Genomic DNA, 22,925 nt, shown 5'->3' with positions numbered 1-22,925 from the left:
GACCTGGAGAATACATTATGTTGATTGGCATGAGAAAGAAGGCTGTGATCTTATTTTTACTGTTTGTTATAGCAGCTTCAAACTTATCAAAGAAAGAAATAGAGGCTTTTTAGATGGCTGCTTGCCAACAGCACTAATCAGAATTTTAATGAGATTTTTTTGAGGCCTAAATTAGGTCTAATTAACAATGTATAAAGCTAATGTATAATGCCATAGAAGCATGTAGCCTACTGCATATAGAATGGGTTCTGATCTCTTCACAAATAGAAATGTTGAACAAAGTGCACATTTTGATGCAGGTTTACAAATCTGCAGCTCCCTGGTATTTCTACTGCTATGCCTTATTAATAAATTGCCTTTGGAAAATGTGGCCCTCAACTTCATAACAACTTTGGCATCCATTCAAGGGAATAATGCTGCAGGTTCTTATGGCTGAACTCCCTGTGTGGTTCCACTGACTGACACAGACTCCTGGGTCCTGCAGTGCTCCCTTTGCTATCCCCTCTCCCTGTGGGCCAGTGTTCCCATTGTTTGTGGGAGAGAACTGGCCTGGGACTCCCATTTCCCAACCAGCACTAAAGGCAGGGTTATATTTAGTCCACACTCACTGTTTTTCTCCAAGCATTTAAGACAGAAAATGATTATCAACTCCAAAATGTCATCCTCAAAGCATGGCCTTGTTTCTGCCCCCAAAGAGTATTTTGATGAACTAAAAGGATTTTTCTCTATACAGGAGTTTGCAGTTATTTATGGTACCACAATTCAGTTTTCTCTTTGTCTGGCTGAGCTGCTACATATAAACTATTAAAAAAAATAAATCTTGTATCCCAGTTGCTCATATGAAGCTTAATGCAATTAAACACCTCAAAGTATGGAATTGCTGCTTCTGCCTAAGTAAACATTTTTATTCACATACTCAGACCATTAACTGGGAACCCTCTTGTAAAGCCTCTTTCCAAATTTCATGTTTAATAAACAAATCTCATTTCTTTATGCCAGAAAAATCAATACCTCTTCTGATTCATTTAGCTCATGACAGATGACCAGCAGCAGTAACAATGGGGGCAAAGAGCCCAATGGAACAGGCCAGGGCAGAATGAATATAAACCCCAAAATAAACTGCCCCTCTCGCAAACTCAGGCTCATCAGTACTGGAAGTGTTCAGAACACTTGAATGGGACTTTAAGTGCTGCTCCAGAACAGGTTTATCTGCAAAGTTGTAACCAGAGCTTCCACTAATTAATAGAATCTGTCGTTAATGAGGCAGTCTGTCAACTGACCATAAACCTTGAACCAACATCAGACACACTCCAAGGAAGCTTAAATAGCCATTTCAGATGTGTTTTTCTTGAAGTGTTTAAATAAATATATTCACATCAAGTTTAAGGAAAGAGCCAAACCACAGGGCAGAGGGAGCCAGAATCATTTTGCATCTGTTACAACACTCAGAATAATGTTTGGGTTGATTTATGGGGGAAATATTTGTTTTTGAGCTGGAATTTTGGTAACTCGGAACAGATGTTCACAGTGTTGAAATACTGTCTGCCCATGCAGCTCCGTTAAATCAAGTGCTGCTACACATTTAAACTAATCTAGGAAAAAATTAATATACTGTGAAATTGCTAACCTTACAAAAGGTACATACTAATAGGATTCCAATTTGATTATCTTTCCATTTTATTGGAATCTCAAGCCATACAATAACACATGCAAAAAATTACCAGAGCAGTGAGATTTCATCTGGTTTGTGACCCTGAATGGAGAGGAAGTGCTTGTCTATCACTATTTCTTTCAAAGCATTTTTAAAAGTGTTGAACCAAAACAGCTTTCTGACTGCCGAGCCAGGGGATATTTAAACAGTGCGGAGAGAAGAAGGTTCTTGTAATGAGAGCGTTATTTGTGCCTCCTAAAAATCATTAAGAATTCGGTACAATATTTTTAAAAAGTCCTATTATCTCTTAAAGAGCTCTGAGTGCAGAGCAGCCTGAAGGCGGCTCTTTCCCCGCTCACACCCATCGCCGCTCAGCCGGAGCAAAGAGCCCAATGAAACAGGCCAGAACAGAATGAATATAAACCCCAAAATAAACTCTGCCCCTCTCACAAACTCAGGCTCATCAGTACTGTGCTGTTGGGCTGAAGTGTTCAGAACACTTGAATGGGACTTTAAGGGCAGCAGCGGGACGGCGTCCCCAGCCCCGTTCCCTCGGCCGGGGGAGCAGCGTGGTCTGAAACCCACAGAGGGCTTTGCACCCGCGCCAGGGGCGCTGAGCCCCCGCTCCGAGGCAAGTGGCACTCTGTCACTTTGGGGACGCTGCCTTTTTGCCTTTCCCCCTTTCTTCCCAGGCAGGCAAGTTGCAGTCTCCTCTGCGAGCGCAAACATCCCGAACAATTTGCTGATGCGAATTCCAGGCTGCCAGCAGAGCTCTGCCTGATGGCTTTACGAGGGCTGCGGTTCCTTCTAGGAACTTTCAGATATTCTAGTGCTGTGTTCTTCCTTCCCGGGAGAGACCAAGGTGAGGTGGTGTGCAGCTGTCCCATGTGCCCATTTACCTCTTCCTCTTGTGCCATCACTCTTAGTGCCATCACTCTCACTGCCCTTGCCAGGGCTTGCTCCTGTGTGAAGCAAACATTTGGAATTACTGAAAGCTGAGCTCTTGCAGTTGTACCCAGGTGCCCTCCTGGCTGGCACGGCACGATCCCCCCCTCATGGATGTGCCGCCGCTGCCGGGGCGCGATGTCCCTGAGTGCCACCAGCTGGGACAAGGGGAGGCAGAGCAAGGGGACTGTGGGGTCTCTCCTGTTGCACACCAGTATCTCATCCTGAGGGATGCCCTGGGAATGCCAGGTGTATCAAGCTTGTTGCGCAAACACAGTACAAATGCAGATTTTACTCGTGAGCTCTTTGCAGGCAAGTTTGTATTTATAGTGGTGCCGTGAGTCACCTCCTCAGCTGCCATGGATACAGAGTCCCATCCGCTGGCTCCATTCAGCACAATCAGCCCCTCACAATGCTCTGCATTTGTGCTTGTACAACTCGGGGATTGTTTTTTCCCTTGGGGAAATCCTTCCTCTTTGTCCTGGAGCCATCGGGCAGGGCAATGCCTCCATGGCCAAGAAGCTTCCATGCAACAGAAACAAAACGTCAGCTGCTGCAGACTTTTAGACAAGATTTTGGGAATATTTCTCTGATGCTTTGCTCAGATATCCAGCATCATTATTTTATCTTGGTCATTATCTAACTGACTTTCAACTATTCTGTTGTGTAAATTCTTTCCTGGAAAACCTGTCCTTTCTGCAAGAAGTTCATATTGTCTTATTATTTTTATTTTCTTGAGCAGGAGGTTAAAAAGTTAAAAACTTTTTTGAACTACTGGTTTTGAATAATATAAATTTCTTGTAATTTAAACCTTTACACTCCATCTGGAGCCTTCACTTACTGAGACAGTTCAGTGCAGGGGTGGAAGCACCAGGCTTGGTGACCTTGGCTCTCCAACCCCTGCCACCACTTGCTGCATGACCTTGGAAAAGTCACTGAGTTTTCATCAGGGTTGTGTCCCTCTCTTTGTCCCTCTTCCTTGTACGATCAGGTAGGGGGGATCTTAAGAGAGTAATGTCTGTATGCCAGGTGAGTATTTGCCAAAGTTAACTGTGGGATTTCTTAGATATGTAAAGTAACAAGGTCTGTTCTGACACTGACAGGTTGCAATCCTCTTGTACACAGCAGCCCGGTACTTGTTTCCAGTAGGAAGTCTTACAGCAGTACATTAGACTTCTCTGAACCTCACAGGAACATCTTTTTGGATGAAGATCCTCCATCTCTCAAGCCCCTTCACTGAGCTGCTCAGAGACTGCTCAGTAACAGCATCAGCATCGACCTCAGTCACTGCAGATTTCTGCACAAATGCAGAAATCTGCATTTGTTACATTTCTCTTACAATGCTCCTCATAGGAAAACTGAACTGCTGAGACCCTAGCTGGGTTTGTGGTTTTTGATCCTGACAGGTGCTGGGGGTTGTTGAGAGCTGAGCCAACCTCAGCCCCTTGGAGCAGGTGATGGACGTGGCTGGTGGGGGTCCAGCCTGGGACAGGGACATTGTGAGATGCTGTCCTGCAAGAAAACACCTTGACTGGTCTGTGTTGTGAGTAGGTGAGACTGATTTACTTAAGAGCTGCACTGAGGTCCTTTGGAAGTCAGTCAAAGGCCTTGTTATGCTAAGATTAGTTGCTCTTGAGTAATCTCTACTACAACAGTTCACTCTCACTGTTGAAACGCAGCTGCTACAGCTCCCTGCCACAGCAACTGCATTTGAAATTCAAAGAAATCTGTGGAAATGTCTCATTTCTGGCATAAGGATGAGAAAAGGGTCTATGGTGATCCATACCACTGAAAAGGCTTTTCTGAAAAGGGAACACTGGCTTTATTATAAACATAGGATTTGCTGTCATCTGAGTGTGCTTGTAAATTTGAATAAAAAGTAAAACATGCACAGTTCATGGAGAGGACCCTGTAACTAACACACTGTGTTGCAGAGATAAAATGCTGTGGTTTTGCTTTGTTTAGAGAACAAACTTGTCAGCAGAGACCCCTTTGTGATACAGCAGCAGCACCAACAACACTGATGGGAGTTTGAAATCAACTGAAAGACCCATTAGGCTTTCCAGTTTTATATTAATTAACAAGAGATGTGATTTCTTTTTAATATTTTTAACACTTCCCCTCAAAATTACAGAAATCAGACTGATTTTTATTCCAGTTTGCAGGTTCTCCAGGCAGAGGACTTTGTCTACAAGAATTGAGAGCCCTGGCATCCTCTCCCTGGCTCATGGAGTGAGGCTGTGACAGAGCATGGCAGGAGCTATTCTGAGCTCAGAAGTCCTCCCCAGTGTCACTTCCATTCAGGCATGGATTTCTCTTTTCTGTTCCACTAGCTGCTATTCCCTTTCACAAAGAAAGATGTCAGCTGGGTTTTCTGTAGCAGAGCTTGCTCTGCTCGAGCCCTGTGTGCCAGCAGCCCCTTGGTTTTTAGGTGCTGTTTTCAGCTGTTTAAGTGGCTGCTGTAAAGATCAGAGGGACAGCCTGGCACTGGCCTAATCCATCAAAACACTGGGTTTTTCAAGAGCAGTAAAGTCTCACTCCAGCTCTGGATCTCACCAAAGCAGATGAGGTTTACTGGATGATAATGTTACTATGGATGACAATGTTTGCCTGCCTTGAGAGCTGCAGAGGAACGACGGCGTTCCCACGAGGATCAACCTTGCCGGGAGCACAAGTGAGGCTTCCCTGGAAATGTGGTACCATTCCAAGTGGAGACTCCGGGGAGAAGTCTGCCAGCAGCCTTTTCATCTTCCTGCACCCTGACTCATGAATAAACATAGGCAGAGAGGGAGGAGATGAAAAGCAGCCAGGACCGTGTTGCTGCAGAGCTGTGCATCTTCCCGGGCAGTGCGTGCCTATAAATGGCTCCTCTCTTTCGGGGCTGCCCAGGGTTTTAGCAGGTGCTCCGGTGTCTCCCTGCAGGGAAGCAGAGCAGCCCACGGCACCCACGTGCTAAAGCAGCTCCCGCTGATTTTAGGTCACATTAACAGCAAATCTGGGATTTGCTCCGCTCCCTCTGCTGCCGCGGCTCCAAGCACCAGCCGCGTCTGATCTGCCTTCAAGGGAGGCTGGAATGTCTTTGAATCCCGCTGTTACCTAGAATTTAACACCAACTCCACCTCCCAGAGCTGTGTGAACCGGCACAGGGCTATCGTGTGCAATAATCTTAAAAATCTTGGCAAGTTAATTTTGAAGAAAATCTCTGATTAGGCAGTAGCTCCTGCTAGCAATTACCAGGCTTTTATCTGTAGCTGTCAGTGCAGTGTAAAAAGTGGCAGTTACTCCCATTTTACAGAAGAAGCAGATGTTCCAGGGACATTTGAATAGATTTAATGCAGAAATTGCATGCCTAAAAGGTGTTCTAGAAAATCCCATCATTATCACATGACTGATTTTATTCAGTGCACCCAGGAATTCAGATCTGCTGGCTGTGGTTTGCTTCTCTTATTTGTTTTAAAGCAATAGCTCCTAAGTTTTCATTTTGTTTCCCTGCTGAGGCAGAGGAAGAGCTGGAATAAGACTTTTTATTTTTTGAGGCAAACTTTTAGGTATAGATTTATTCAGAAGTTCTTGAGGTTTAATTTGGTTTTGTGATCAAGAGGCACAGAAGTCACATTTGTGAAATCCAATTAGGCTCCAGCCCTGGCAGGGACACGACATGAGGCACGTACATCCATCCCTGTGCCTCCCTGCTTCTAAAGCCCTCAGCTCCATGGCAGAGCTGTGCTTCTTATCTCAGGTATTTGGGATTACCGCAAACTCAATTTACCCACTTGGGAGCTCTTAGAGCTGCAGTCCTTCCCTTGGAAAGGAGGCAGTGACAGGGAGAGTGAGCTGAGCACTGCTGTGCTCCAGGGGAAGGATCAGAACTGGCCAGGGCAGGAGAGCTGTAGATGGATGGGTCCAAGAACAATTTCTGGGTGCAGTGGGCACAGGGGGAGGAGGCTGAGCCATGGCCAGGACTGATAGCCTGCTCTGCACATCCCTGCTCGTGCACCTCCCTGCCTGCAGCTGCAGCTTGTTGGTGCCTTTGCAGAGCACACTCGTTTTTGGATTCAGCATTTTCCACTACAATGAGCTAAAAGTTGTCAGAGCAAGGAAGAGCTCCCCTGGTAACACTTCCTAGGATCCAGCTCTTATGGAGGTGGTGATGCTCCTGGCAGGGTGTCCCTGTCCTCACTTCAGCCCCAGAGCCCTTTCCCTTCTAGCTACAACAAAAAAAAGGAACTCAGCCCTTCTCCTTACCTGGAGAGCTGTGATTTCCCTCAGCCACATCAGAAGCTGAATTGCTGATTCCTCCTGTGCTCCAGGCAAGCGTCCCTGGCCCAGAACAGCTCCCTGGGAGCAGCCACAGGTGCTGTTCAAAACATCAGTCAGGGTGACTACTGACTTTTCTTATAAATGAGAACCTGCATTTTTATGAATGCGATGAAATTACCACAGCCTTTTCTTCCAGTTTCCTGTAAGTGGGTAATTGTGTATCCAAAACATTGGGACAAGCAACAATAACAAACCTGGCCTGAAACAGACTTCAGGGTTTTGTACTGAACAGCCTCTGAGCACAGCAGTAAAACATTTTTCTGTTACCCTCAGCCAGCCACAGGAGTTTTCCTGTTAGGGAACATTTACTATTGATTTCATTTTTGGCTTTTGTATCATTCTCTGCAGGACCCTAAGTGGTTATTGGAAAGAGCAGAGCCTGCAGGACTGTGCTGCTTCAGCATCTGCAGCCAGAATGGGTTAAGCACAGGAGAGTTTGGGCTCAAGGGACTGGACTGCACGCCCAAAGCTGAGCAGAGGAAGGAGCAAGAGATAATTGCATTTACACATTTTCTGTTAGTACCAAAATTCCTTTTGGTTGCATCTTTCAATTAGCCAAGTAACAAGATAGGCATTCTTCAACAGTTAGGGCCTATTTCCTGATCCTCTGTATTTTTATAATTCACAAGAGTTCTGCATTGCATTGATGGTGTAATATGGTCTGGGAGTGCCAGGTCTGGGCCCCCCTGCTCCTGCCATGGCATCAGTGATGAGCAGCTGTCTGTGGCTGGGAACGTGGGAGCCCCACAGGCACCAATTACACCCCTAAGGATGGGTACCCAGGGCTCAGCCTGGAGATTAAAATGTGCAGCTCAGCCAGGGCCTGAGATCTCCCTGTCCCTGGAGAACTCCCTGCCCCTGCTGTTCTCAGGAACAGTGGGCTTGGAAAGGAACAGGGATGCATTACCAGCCTTTGGAGTGAAAATGAAAACATCAGCAGGAACCCCAATACTTTGCTTGGATCCTTTCTCTTTCCCATAGAAGTGCTGTTATTGTTACATTTCTATTTCAGGCAGGAAACATAATTTTATTTCTTTTTCCATTTCAATCATTTTTTAATGAATTCTCTTCACATACAAGAGCAAGGATAGTTCTTGATGATAATAATAATTGGACCACAGGGAAATACTGCCTTGTGAGTAGCTGACAGGCAGGGTACTTGAGAGGAGATGAAGACAGCTCTGATCAGAGTGTAGCTTTTGGGGGTCAGGGTGAAATAGTGACTTATGTGAAACAGCATCAAAACTCTGATTTTTCATGGTTTGCTTTTAGCCAAGAAGCCTAACAATGAAACCAAAATTCCCCATAGTGACTGGCTGGAGAAATTGCATTCTTCCTCATCAGGATGAGGGGTCACTGCAGTAACCTCCCTCGTTGGAGCCCTCAGTGAATAATAAGGATTGTGTAAGTGCAGTTCAACGTCTCTATCAGACATCCTTCTTCAGGTGAAGGAAGAACACAGCTTATGTGTGCTTTGGAAAAATGCTGGACTCAATTCTCTGGAGTCTCAAGCATTGCTCTAAACAGCATATTATCTTGTAATAAAATAACTAAAATAACACCTGTATTATCTTGTAATAAAATATTCTATCTTAGATGAGTGTTGTGAAAATACCAACCTATTAAATCCATGCCAACATCAGCCACTGTTGGAGGAAAAAAATCTAGAATGAGCAATAAATAATCAAGCCACCAGAAAACACGAGCAGAGCCTGGATGGTACAACCTGTGAGCTGGCTGGTATTTTTAGTGTTACATGAAAAGAATCCTCAGGGAAAGGCAAAGCTGGTTACAGAGGACAAAGGTGAGGCTTTAGTCACTGGTATTTGATTTTTGGTACACTATCACTGCAAGCAGCCAGGGGAAAGATTTACTAAGGTATTTAGGTACCTAAACATTCCTAGCAGCATTTATAGCAGCATCTAAGTAGGTTAGGTGCCTAATTCCCATTAACTCCACGAACATGTTTAAGCTGCTAAACATCTCTGCAAAGCTGGCCCCAGTGCCTGGCCTGACAGGTGCCAGTCTGAACTGGCGTCACTGGTGTGACTCCTTTGGAGTGGGGAGTGTTGGGGACACACAGGGACCAGGAGCACACAACCCAACAAAGGCTCCTGAGCTGGCTTAAAATAGAACCACACCAAAGTCACTCAGAGCAGCACTTGCAAAAAGGCCACTGAATTTTGGAGTCTGGTTTGGAGTCCTGTGTGTCTTGAGCTGAGGGTTAAGAATCCCATCAGTTCCCAGAAAATGAAACATTTCACAAGCCAAGCCAGAGCAGCATTTCCTGAGCTCCTGGAGAGTCTTGCCCACAGTCAGCCCTGCACAGCCCAGCCTGTTCCACAACCACAAATATTTTTCTAAAAGGATTTTCCTTTCCTTACCTCAGTGGCACCAGGCACCTCCTGAGTGTCAGGAATTAACCAAACCATTCCTAAAGCAGTCTGTTAAAAAAGGTTTTTCAACAGATGGAGAATGTGGGACAGATTCATTACAATATGCAGGTGTAGTTTTATTAATTTAAAGGCTATCACATGCACTTTAGTATCTTTTCCACTTAATTTTTTAAATTCAGGAATACAAATGAAAATTTGCCATTTGCAGTGCTGCATATGTTGACAACTGCTCTTTACAAATCCTGTTCCAAGTTATGCTAGAATCATTTTCTCAATATACACAGTTCAGCTTAAGCAAAATAATTTTCACAAAACTATTTCACATAAAGGAAGAGATAAGGGGAGATCAAGAGAAATAACCTAGGAAACAAGTATACCAGAGTACAAAAATAGATTGGAACATTTGGAGATGGTAGGTAAGAAAATGTATTCTCAACCCCAGAGAATGTGAACTGGTGGATTATCTGAGGAGGGAAACGCTCACTGGAGCAGCTGAAGAGATGCAGAGATCTATTTCTAACACCTTTCATTTCTAGGCAAGTTTATAAGAGCGAGAGAGAGAGGACGAGGCTGCAGGTTTGTGCCACACGGGGTGTGTGGGAGGTGGCAGTGAGAGGAGCAGGCAGATTGTCCCCGTGCACAGCAGGGCAGCACGTGCCGAGCTGTGCCCGGCAGCTGATCCACAGCACAGCCCTGAGCTGCTCCCCCTGCCCTGCAGAGCCTGCCTGAGCCCCCTCCCCAGCCCTAGGGAGCTGCTCCCTTGGGCACCCAGGGCTGCAGGAGGCACTGGTGGCTCCAACCTCTCCTGAGCAGGGCTGGGGAGCGCAATCTGTGTGCAGGCTGGGCATCACTGGAGGAGGAACAGAAAGTGCTGCCATAAAGCATCCAAATGGCTACTACAGCAAATACCACAAGGAATTCAGATGACATATCTTCTGTAGGTCATGAGTCTGTGCCATTCTGAGAAAAGGGGTTTAAATAAAAATGCTTCTGGATTGTCCAAGCCTGAGACTGAAGCACATGCTCTGTCCCTTTGGCCTGAGCTCTCTGGGAGCACAAAGGAGGCTGTGGAGCATGCAGGAGCCACTGGAGCAAATATGGCTAAACCATTCATGTGCTATTGCTAGGAGAAGTTTTCTTAGAAATGTAAGTTACTGTAGGTCTGCTGAGCAAGCTTTTTTTCCCTAATCCACACCACCTGTGTAGATTCACAGATAATTTGGGTCTGACCTAGTTGAAAGTACAAAACAAATTTTTCCTATTTGCTTATTCAATATACCCTGACATCTACTTCCTGCAAAGCCTGTGAAGGCCTCTTTTGTGGGCTTCAGGAAGAACATTTGGTGATGTGCTCTCCAGCTCTCTGGCCAAGTGCAGGAGATTACTGGGCGGCTATTCAGAGGCCTGACTTGGATTTCAAAAAAAGGTGAATTATTTTGGTTCAAAAGGATCAACTGTTCCAGGGAGCCTGACCTGGCACAGCTCTGCACTGCTGAGGACAGAGAGCATGGTCAAGGCACCAGAACTGAGAGTGAGTCTGGTTTTCATATTCATTCCTCAGAGGACAAGGATTCTTAACTCCAATGCCACACCTGCTGAAGACAGACCTGACAAAATGTGACTGCAGCCTCCTCACACTGCCACAATCCCCTTCTCCCTCCTGGACTGAAGCAGAGATAGAGATTTCCTTTGGCATATCCATCGGTGCTCCTGCAGGTTCAGGTCTGTCTCATTCATTAGTAACACCCACCATTATATACACAACACACATAGAAAGAACCTCTAGAAAAATGCAGCACAGAATCATACATTTGACAAAGCTGACATCAGACATTGTGCTGTGAATAATGAGATTTAAAATATCCTGTGCTATTGAGGTACACAGAAACCTGTTCATTAACTTGCACCCCCCATCATTTTCTTTATCCTCTTTAAAACATCACTGATGTGTACAAAATGATTTTGTTCTACTTAAAAGACCAGTTCTGAGGAGGTGACTGATTTCTGCTGATCCTGGAGGTGGTTTCACAGGTTTCATTGTACTTGAAACTTCACAGCTTCCACTGAAGTATTTGATGTGTGTCTGTATCGGTTTAGCAGAGCACAAAAGTAGAATAATTTTCATATTGCCTCATATTGTTGTCAGAGTATGATGTCCTCTATGAAAACTTTCTTTTTACTTGACAACTTATCAAAGACACATTTTCTAAATCTCAACCAATCTTAGTAAGTATTTGTTTAAAAAGTCATCAGGGCTCCAATATTCATAATAAATCACTGAATTTCTAGTAGCAAAACTTATTTGAAGATTTTTCCCATAGAAATATGAGTTTGCAGTTAAATTATCCCCATTATTCTCACTAACTTTGGTTCAAAACCCCACCTCACTTTGCATCTCTCAGTCAACCATCAGTGGAATGGAATCTGGAATCTACCACCAGTGGTCCCACCTTAAATCTCAAGTTGCTCAGAGCTGTGAAAATTTCAGCTGACCTGGAAAATTCTGTTCCAGGTCAGGGAAATGATGAGTCCATGGGGAAATCATGAAAAGATGGGACTGGGCCCTAAGGTGAGACTGATCCTGTGGCACCTGCATCCTTTGTAGCACACATCAACAAACCCACCTCAAAACCAGCAGAACTTCCTCCAGCTCGATGAGGAGAAATGTCACCAGCTACTACTACATTACACTAGAAAGCAGGTAGATTAAAACCTGTGCATCTGCTCACTAAGGGACTAAAACCAGACCGACTCCTCTGTGTGCACAGCTGTCCTCAGCTCTTGGGGTCTCTGATGCCATCCTCCTCCTCCTCGGAGCACAGCAAGCTCAGGGCACTCGTCACGGGGTGGATCCAGGACGTGGTCTGTGTCACGTGGCTGAAAACCAACAAGAAATGCTATCAGCAACCCCAAAGAGGCTTCCCCGTCCCAAAACAAGGAATTCCAGCTGGAGTCTGGAGTTGTAACAATCATTAAGACACCTTCAAACACAGAATTGTCTTTTTCTGGCTAAAAAAAAAAAAAACGTGGAGTCTGCAGAGAGCCAGAACCTGGACTGGAGGTTCCAATTCCCACTGCAATAAAGAGAATGCTTTTGTATGAGACTCCTGACACAGACTGGTGACATTTCTTGTTAATTATTGCAGCTGCAGACAATTAACACAGCAGGGTATTACCATGGCCATCTCACTGGTTACAGCCTGAGGGAGGCAGGGTGGTCAAGGGGAAGTTGAGCAAATGTGGAATCCCATTGTAGAAATACACTCAGCTTTTTAGAACAGGAACCCTGGAAGAGTCCAGGGCCAGGCTGGATGGGGCTGGGAGCAGTCTGGGAGAGTGGAAGGTGCCCCTGTCCATGGCAGAGGGTTGGAATGAGGGGGTATTTAAGATCATTTCTATCCAAACAACTCCATGATTACTATTCTAGCATCATTAACTAATTCCCCTTGCAGAAAGAGTAAAAACTAAAAAAAAAATTATGTTTTTTACATGTCCTCTAGCCCAAATTCTGGACGTGCTCCCACAGCCTTTACACACACAATAAAAACGCATCAGTGCTGATTTTTAAGGTTTAAACCCTACACTTGACACGCAGGCTAAGCTGCTTTATAGTCTCTGGAAAGCTTCTGTGTGAATGGAAAGAGCCCAGGCAGGGCTCAGTAAGGACAGACACAGGGACAGGTTTGGAGTCTGTGGTGAGAACTCTGCACACCTTGTGAGTGGTGTGTGCATGTGAGCCATACTGTGTGTGGGCAACACACTGCCTCTTCTCCCTTCTGGAATAATGTGTTCTTGGGAAAGGAAATAGCTTCTTTTCACTTGGAAAAAAAAATCTTGCTAATAAATTCACAGCTTTTATAGTAAAGTCAGTGCAAAGATTAATTTTGTAATATAAGTTCACTACAAGAACAAGCTGAAAAATATTGTAGGTATAATAAATGCCATGAAGGACAAATGGCTCTTCTCACATGTCCTAACAGTGTCCCTAAAGCCCAGGTCTGCGCTCACTTTCCAGTGCATTGGTTTAATTAAATTTGAAGAGTGACTCTGGATTTACCTTTTCAAGTGAGAACAGGTTTTGTCTTTCTCTGTGTGAGAACACTCCCTTGAATAACTGAGTACAGGAACAGAGACAGTGAAGCAGGAATTCGAGTCAGGGTTCCACTACACTGAGTGATGGGTTTGAGGCCACTGTTGCCATCACCATGATCAGACTACTCACACCTTTCAGCTGAGTGCACTGAGCTTACAACCAGCTGGGTGTGATGAGGATGACAGTGTTCACCAAAAGGTGAATATAATCCTCATGTAAATCCCTGCTCTGAACAGGTGATGTGTGAATTCAGGCACTACCTCAACTGAGGCAATGCCTGAGCAAGGACCACACAAGGAAGACAAAGTGGAATATAAAGGCCATACCCTCTATTCTCATACATTAAGGAAAAAAAAACCCCAAAATCAAACCCCAAAGCTCAAGTTATGTGTAAAACCAATTCAGAAGTGCTCTTTTGGTGGGAGCAGGACTGGATGGACTCCTTTCCTTCTTTTGTTATAAAAATATGCATTACTGGGGCTGTAGGATCAGTTTCACAGGAGCTAAAACAAAAGGAAAAATTAAAAACATGTTCCTACAGAAAATACACTGCAGCAGACAATGATCCCTCTTAAGGACAGTAATTCTTTCATTCTAAGAAAGCAAATGTACTTCTCTTACTAGAATGTACTTCTCTTACTAGGAATAAGAGCAACTTGCCAAACATTTCCAATGTTTACCTTTAGAAAGTCAGGTGACAGCCAACATGAACATGAAAAGAGTTGTTTTACAATGTTTTATGAGAGACTTGGTAATAAAGTCTGTGCAACCAAGAACACTGTTTCCATTATTCCACAACACAGGGAAATGTATGCATTCATATTTATGTTATGAATATATTTACATTTGTAAATATACTCAGAAAAATATCTTTGCTGCATATTTCTGCAATGTTTTCTATAATGTCAGGAAATGCCTTGTTTCCCAATTAAAATATTCAGTCAATAAGGCTCGGTATTGGAGATGTGCTCCAAACTGAAGTCCCAGGATGTGATTTATTGGTATAACACACAGCACTTCTTCCAATACTGCAGAATAACAGGTGCTGAATGGACTGGATTCCATCCATTCCACCTCTGCCAATGCAAGACTTATTGCCTCCAGCACTGTTTTAAGTGTTTATATTGCCTACTTTTATCAAACCATTTCTGAGCAATCCATTGCTGAATTTAAATAAGAACAAAATGATTTTAGAATATTTTTCTTTTTCCCATTTTACTTCCTCGTGTAGCATGCCCTGACCTGCTGTGTACCTGAAGCCCTGGCTCCATTTTCACCTGAGCATGCAGCACCAACCCTGTGAAATGGGAGGGACTGCACAGGAGTCAAGAGTTACATGGAAAAGCATCCACAGATCTTTGACATATCCAACTAAAAATTCTTTGTAAAGTGTTTCTTCTTCAGAAGATTTTTCTCCTACACTCTCCAGGGCCAGGAGGCAAATGACAGCATGCCCAACTTCCTGCTGCTGCTTTGAGAACTTCAGTTTACTCTCACACAAATTAAATGCACAAAATTCTCCAGATCTTTAACCGTGCAAAACTGTGGCACTGAAATCTGGGTTACCTTTCTCTGTATTTGATGGCATAAGATTGTTTCATCACTGGTAAGAAAGAAAAGAACCAGTTTTCATTCATTTTCAAGACACAGGGCCCAAAAGTTTTGCTCTGTTGTCTGGCTTCAAACACTTCTGGTTTGAACCCAGCCACTTTCAACTTGCTCTAGACTTTATCCCACGGGCAATTCTCTTAAGACAGTTTGGTTTAAACCCTTTGCCAAAATCCTTCCTAGGAAAAGAGCTCTTATAAATAAACATTAAGTCCAGATACCATGTCTCACATTGTAGACAGACACACACAATACGTGCAGATTATTTAGGTAGAGAATAAATGTATAAACCCTGCTGCTGTTTATTTTTAGCTCTCCAAAAGTGCTGTGACTAAAGAGCTTTGACATAATCAGTCCGAAGAGATAATCCCAGATTTACTGGTTTGGAGAACATTCTTGTATTAGAAATACATCCTCTCTGATTTGTGTGTTAGGGCCAGCAATAAAAAGTGAGAGGGAGTCCCAATCTACCTCTAGGTTTTGTTTAACTGATGCAACTGATTTTAATATTAAAGGAATATTTGGACAGCCAGCATTACAAAGTTTAAATGTACAACATTTTCCATTTGCAAATGTTCCTGTTCAAAAGTCTAATTTAACATTTTCAGAGCAATTAGCAACATTTAAAGATTTTTAGGTTTTCAAACAAATCACTGCTATCGGAGGGCAGCCAAATTTATTGCTAGAAAACAGAAATATTTGATCTGGAAATATGTCAGTAGATTAGGCTGTCTTTTTAACATTAGCAAACTGCAGGACAAATTTCAGAGCTTGGGAAAACAAAACATGAGCACAGAGGGATGTTTTGGCAAAGAAATAGTAGTGGATTATTTCAAATGCCATTATAATTACTCTCCTTATGGCTCTTCCTTCTTCACATGGAAAATTATTTCTTTTGAAACTACAACCTCAGACAATCTTTTAAGAAAAGAATAACTCAAAAATTCAGAGAAAAGCTAGTGGAAAAAATATCTGCACATTTTTTAAAAGATTTTAAGCATTATCAAGACATCTTTTTCACCTTAAATTGTGCTCTCCAGCCAGGGCCAAAATCTGGAGCCTGACAGGGAACTGTGAAGTCTTGCAGACAGCACAAGTGCTGTGGGTCTCAGTGCAGGATGTTGCCCTACAAACCTAACATGAATTATTGGAAGTTGGTTTTTTTCTCCCATTTTGATATGAGATGACATTCACAACACCTGGCTCAATGTTTCAACTGCACCAGGGTTCCTGAGATTTAAAAGGAGCCACCTTGTGCAAGATCCATTTGTTTGGGATCAGTTCAGGAGAGGAGATGCCACGATAAGCAATTACTCAGTCAAACTCTCCTAATGGACAGGGACCATTACTCATTAGGGACCAAAAAGGATTTAGCTGTATCTGAACTTAAAACGCCAAATTCTGGCCTCAGATGAGCCCTGTTCTTCTCTACCAAACTGAGCAGTATGGGAGATGAAAGTGAAACTCTGCTCATGTAAAACAACACAAACCCCACGTTTTCCTCCTTAATGAGCATACCCCATAAACTAAATCCATGTAATCCACAGTAGTAATTTCACTAAACTTTTAATCTGCCTTTGCTTTTTGATTTCCCAATCTTCACTAGCCCTTTAACACACAAGAGTGCTCAGCTGAAGAATATTGATGCTTGATGAAGCTGTTCCTGATCTCTGCAAAGGGCTGGTGGCCCCAGTGCTGCTGAGAGCAGGGACACTGCACACCCTGGGAGCTTCACCCTTTGGTGCTTCATTGCCACTGCAATTTTCATTAAAGAATGTAGCAAACAGCACTGTGAGATGTAGTAGATGCAATGGGTTTGAAGGGGATGTGCTCTACACTACCCAGAAATCTGTTCCACATGGAGCTTTGTAGTTTTCACACTTGAACACATCTCCCCGTGGGAAGGGCTGGGGTTGCTGTGGAAGGAGGGTGTGCCATCTGCCAGAGGGCAGGGAACACCAATCCTCACTCCCTCTTGCCCACTGGCATGCAGGCCTGGGCACTGCTGGCTTGGAGGCCAATGAGGGCCAGAATACAGGGAAATAAAGAACAATGCCTCTGAATGAAGGTCCTGAAACTTAATCCTCCATGCAGAGGCTCTTCCCTCCTCCCTGCCTGCTCTAGCACAGGCTGTGTCACTCTGTGCTGGACTCCACACAACATTTGCTGGAATTACTGCCTTTGGCTTTTGTTGTCAGGCCCTTCTGTTCCTGCTCCCCTGGTGCTTGGGACAGCCCTTTGCTTTGCAAGGATCCTTTATCCCTTTCAAACCCTCTTCCCCAAATTTCACACCTCAGAGAAGGCTCTCAGCTCTTATTCTCATGCTTCTGTAAAGCAACTCTCTTAAGCCATGAGCAGAATTCCTTGGGCACATTTGGAAATGTTGTATAATTAGAAAATATATAATCAAACATAGATCCTGCACTATAGTGGAGCTGTCTCAGCTTGCAGCAGCATCTTAAGGACCTTCACATCCTGGCAGGGAAGGAGAATCACCCTTCCCTATCAGAGCAGGTCACAATGGAGCAGAGTTCCAGGAGTTGCTGCTCCTGAAGTCCATGGGATCAAGGCAATAGCTGGCTCCCTCACATGGCTGTGGAGTTTAGATGAATACAGCAATATTTGGTAGACAGGATGGCCAAAATGCTGGAAGTGGGTCAATTCTGTTGCCCTCAAATCTCTACCTGCTTCTAAATCACTCCATTACTCTATTAAATAGAATATGGAGCTGCTGGTGCTGCACCTCACACATCTCAGGAATGCACTTAAACTATTTCTCAGCTTTCCAGAGCCAGTGCTTTAACACTTTGCTGCTGTCCTTTATGAATTTAAACTTGGTATATTCATATTTTGTTTCTCCAGCTCTTGGAGGCAGCACACACCAGCCAAGGTGTCTGTCATGGCTGGAATCCCCTTTGGAAAGGCCAGGGGCTGGAAGGCAGACACTAAATGCTGTCAAGCACTGGAAAACTTGCTATTTTGAAGAGCAAATGCTGGGAGGATCTGCCAGGAATAACTTATTCTGAGCTGTAACTAAAGCATTTTAATTTAGCAGGTAAGCAATTAGAGCAAAATAAAACAACTGAGTGACATTGATGCAAGTATTATCTATCAATCAATCAATCAATCAATCCATCAATCCTGAGAGCATCTAAGGATGACAGATACCAGACATGAATCCTAAAGGCAGCTTGAGAAGGGTTTTTGCACTGCATTTATCAAGATAGGATTATTTGAATGGAAACACTCATTTTTTCTTTTTTCTTTTTTTGTTAAAATTCATTTCAGCCTGTACCCTCTTACAAAAGGAAAATGCAACCTCTAATAGTACCCCAGGAGATGCTGGGCAGGTCCTGGAAAATGTCAGTGACCTTAATTTTACTGGTGTAATAAGATCAAGAGCACTTGTCACCTCATGGAGCTGTGTCCTGAGGCAACATAAATGTTTCTTGTGTTTCCCTCCGAGACTGCAGATTTTGCTTGAGTATTAATTAAAGATTGAGGGATATAAAGTGAAACCCCAGAAGACAGTCTTGCTATTTATTCCTTGATTAAACCAATTAAACCCTTGTCTACTCAGAAAAATCTATGAGCCATTTCAGAGGGCACTAATCACTAGGAAGAAGATTTATCCAGCCAAATAGTGTGTGCTGCATCATTAAAAACTGTCAACAATAAACAAATTGCCTGAACTAAAATAAAATCACTAACAACAGCAGGATCTGAGCCAAGGCTGAATCAGAACTAAGGTTTGAGAGACATCCCAGGCACTTCTCAGCTTGAAAGTACCACCTGAAATCTGTCTCCCCCAGAGAATCTCTCTGAATCTACCCGAATCTCTGAATCTATATGAATCTCTGAATCTACCTGAATCTACCTGAATCTACCTGAATCTCTCAATCTACCTGAATCTCTCCCCTCAGCCAATGCTGCTCCTCTGGCAGTGCTGGTTCAATGTGTGCAGCTACTCACAGTCCTGTGTCTAAGTGAGCTGCACAAGAATTCCAGTGCTGTGTATTTGCAAATGCATCAGAGCACGTTCAAGGCTTTTGTTTAAACTCCTGTGCACTAAACTGACATGAACCTGGAGCACTGACTCTGCTCAGATGAAGCACATCCTAAAAAACCTTGCTGTGTGCTTTGATCTGCTTCTGACAGCACTCCCAAAACCCAGGGAGCAAAAGAATTTCACTTTCTTGTGTTTTCTCACAAAAGAAATTTTAACAGATGCCTTCTGTGACAGGCCAGAAGCTGAAAGAATGTTTCTCCATTTTGGTTCTTGATATTAAAAAACAAACAACCTCCCAGGAAAAAAAAAGATTGCCCAACCAAAAGCAGCTTAAGGTCTTAACATTCTTGTATTACAAGCTCATGTTATCATAAAATCCAATGCCAAGTTTCCTAGTTCTACATCTGAGATTATTTTACTTACAGTCATGCAAAATGATTTCAGTGAGAATCAGAGAAACTGAATTCCAAAAATCTAAGAGAAACATGTCAGGACTAGCCAGATTCACAGGGCTTCTGCAGAAGGAGTGTGAGCTGATGCTGAGCTGATGGATGGACACAGCTCTGGGTCCCTGTACTTTAAACAGCAATAATAGCAGACAGCACCTGGTTAGTGCTCAGCCAGCTCTATTTAAATATTTGCCACTTCTTGTGACTATGTAACTGTTCTTTATTTTCATTCAGGAGAATTTGAGGATGACAGGTAAAAGGAATTGTTTTCAAAAACAACCTCTTTTTTAATGAAATGTAAAATTGGAAAAGTCCAAATTTTAAGAGATGAAAAGTAACTGCAGCTTTCTTTGAACTTGGTGGAACCAGCACTGCATGCCTCAAATTACCCATCCCTACCCACAAAACATCAGAGTTAAGATGGGGACACCTACAATGATGACTTGATAACTGCTAATTTTGGTGCAAGTAACTTGCCTACTGCTTTACAAGGAGCTGGGAACAGAGCTGGCACTGGATTCAGTCCAGGGGAATTTCAATTCCATGCTGAAATCAGTATGGCAGATCATGAGTTTCCTTAGTTTGCTACTCTGAACTGACTGGAAACTAAGTGGAACACAGAGAAATTTACTTCTACATAAGGTCTGCTATGATTTGAACTTAACTGATTTCTTCTAGCAAGAGCCACAACCCTTGCTAGAGATAACCTGCAGATAACCAGGATATTGTAATACACCAGAGTATTCAGGAATGAATTCAGAAATGAACACACCTCAGTGTGTTGGGATTTGCATCCTTCATTTATAAAGCAGTAGAAATGTGCAGAGAACATTTAGGAAAAGAACCAATTTATATTTTCAAGTTACCATGCAGTAAGTAAAATCAATTGTGATTTATTTCCTTTTATGATGACACCTTTAACTCTGATGCTGCAAACCATCAATGTTTATACTACAGAAGTTCTTCATCTATCACACATGCTCTGCTATTCTTAGCTCAGCTAAAATGATAAACACTTTCTATGAATGCCCAGTTTTCAGTAAAGTGAATGGTGTCTCTTTACCAAGCAAGACCAAACAAAATAAAATTTTATAGTATCTAAATACAATGTGTCTGCTTTCCAAGTAGAAACCTGATTTGTTAGGCATGATTTTAAAATCCACTGGAACACATCATGTGTGGTTTTTATTAATCTGTATTTTCTAAGTATTGACTTTAGGCTTCTACTTAACCTGGAGCAAATTCTCCACCTCCCAATGGAGCACCTGAAGTACACAATGCCTCCATAGGAAACTTCTGATTTTTAGATAAATTGCTGAAGGATAACTCTAAACAAAGCATTACTGTTTCCCCTTGGTTGTAAGATAGAAAACATCACAGGCCCTAATACATCTAAGGGGAAAGATCCTAAAAGTTTTAAAATATTTGAACTTCTACTTGCCTTTTGTGAAAATTTAAGATAAGCATTCTTGAGGAAAATAGGTGTTAATGTAGAATATTTGAAATCTAGTCCTATTAAAATGCTAGAGAAACAGTGTTTACAGGGGCAAAATTCACAGCTGGTCCTTACAAACCACATACATATGCAAGGAGTGGGTGGGAGTAGGAGGGAGCATAGCAAGGGCCTGCCTAATTTTAGGTGCCAGCCTTATGATACAGAGCTGCCATATGTTAAAGGTGAACACAGTGGGAGGATGGAAGAGATTAACTAGAATGGATTTTCTGGGGAAAAATGAGTTTGTCCCAGCTATGGGGTTTTATGCTGTTCTTGTGTGATTTTAGACTATCAGGATGAAACCATTAATTAGCATTATGGTGCCTCCCTGGGAGGGCAGTTCTGCACAGACTCTTTCTCCTATTTGAAAATCAAACCCAGAAATTCCTAATTCACAAAATCAGTTCAGTGGCAGAATGAATAGACACTGTATGCACTGCAGGATTTTAGTGCTGGAGCATACAGCAAAAGTGAGATTTTGTTCTAGTGGTGGTTGGTTACAACACTTTGTAAACTCATTTAACACCTGAACTATGTCTGGGCAAAACCAGCCACATGAAAACTTCAAAAGTGAATAAGATGGCCTTTCCCCTCTTTACAAAGCTTTTCCCATCCTAATGCCTCCCAACTGACTCTAAGTGCTCTCAGCTCATCTGGGTGTAGGGGATACTCTATGAGGGCTCATTGGCCCCTTTGTGTTTCTGGGACTTACAGATGAAATGTCTGTTTGGGACAGAAATGTCTATTAGAAAATCAGTAACTTAAAAAATGCCTTCATCAATCACCTCATAGTCAAATTAATTAATGAACTTTTTAACCTTATTTTGTGGGGTCTCTTCAATGCACTGATCCTCCAAGTTCAAGACAGAGGACAGAAAAATGGGGGAGGATCCAGAGGAGGTGACCAAGGTGATGAGAGGGTCGGAGAACATGGCACATGAAGAAATGTTGAAGGAACTGGGTGTGTTCAGCCCACTCTTCTCACAAGGATGTTGGGCACAGACAAGAAGCAAGGAGCACAAGTTGCTTCAGGGGAAATTTTGTCCAGGTTAACAAAATATTCTTCACTGTGAGAACAACTAAACATTGGAATGGGATACCCAGCCAGTATAAAAAGGATTGAGATTCCAAATGTAAATTGGTGAGGAAACAGGCACCAGTGCCTTGTTTCTCTTGACGGGGCATGAATCTGGTGCCATGTGTGAATGACTGGTGGTATTGCTATGCAAAAACACAACAGTGCTTGTCCTCTCTGTTATTTTAAAGTAAAACAAGTTATCTTAAAACATATCTGGGCCCAAATTCCACCTTTACTGCCTGGAAGGAGGGAAGTTACATTTGCAGTGAAGCTGATCTCTATATACTGTTGGAATTTTTGTCCTTTGGTAACTGTTAATTTATTTCATTTTAGTAAGACACTTGAACTAGTGTTTTTCCTAGTGCACACTGAGCTTTAACTCAGAGAGGCTTCAATTCCAGTTTGCTATTCCACAGTAAAGCTGTAAAAATGAGTTTAATGTCCAGCCCAGGCTCAGGTCAGTTTTAGAAGTCTAAAGGGTGGTTTCTCACACTTGCAGCATTGCCTAGTCCTGACAATCTGGTTGATTGAAAATAATTTGCTGAAGCTGAAATGATTTGCTGGATAAAAGTGGTGATTTATAAAGTTTTCCTGAAGTCAGGATTCATGGACAAGATTCAGCTTTCTCTGGTAGGTACAGGGAGCTGCTCAGCCCGATGTAAATGTTTTATTCATGTCAATTATTCACATAAGTGGGTTTCACTTTAGTGTGTAACACAAGCCAGCTGGTTTGCTTCTTTTAAACTCTGATTTCTCATGCACCTCATATTGCTACACCCCTTCAGAGATATTTATGGAAATTTTACAGCAAGCTGTCTCAAGCTTATGTGCTATTAAGATTCCTTTCTGGGGTGTTTACTGCATTAGATTTATAATGTATA

General features: G+C 43.0%; 1 protein-coding gene across 5 annotated transcripts in view; it reads right to left on the bottom strand.

Moving 5' to 3' along the window:
• Positions 1 to 9,285: 9,285 nt before the first annotated feature.
• Positions 9,286 to 22,925, bottom strand: part of STXBP4 (syntaxin binding protein 4) — a 67,607-nt gene continuing 53,967 nt past the window's right edge. For all 5 annotated transcript variants that reach the window (XM_005490466.4, XM_026795524.2, XM_026795523.2 and 2 more), the window contains one exon: positions 9,286 to 12,189. In XM_005490466.4, the coding sequence (XP_005490523.2) occupies positions 12,087 to 12,189 (103 nt within the window). In that variant the 3' untranslated portion in view covers positions 9,286 to 12,086. The remainder of the gene's footprint in view (positions 12,190 to 22,925) is intronic.

The sequence above is a fragment of the Zonotrichia albicollis genome, chromosome 19 (genome assembly GCF_047830755.1).
Source record: "Zonotrichia albicollis isolate bZonAlb1 chromosome 19, bZonAlb1.hap1, whole genome shotgun sequence".
Classification (NCBI taxonomy): Eukaryota; Metazoa; Chordata; class Aves; order Passeriformes; family Passerellidae; genus Zonotrichia; species Zonotrichia albicollis.
Note: the sequence above shows the minus strand (reverse complement) of the source record. Positions and strands in the feature narration are given on the sequence as shown.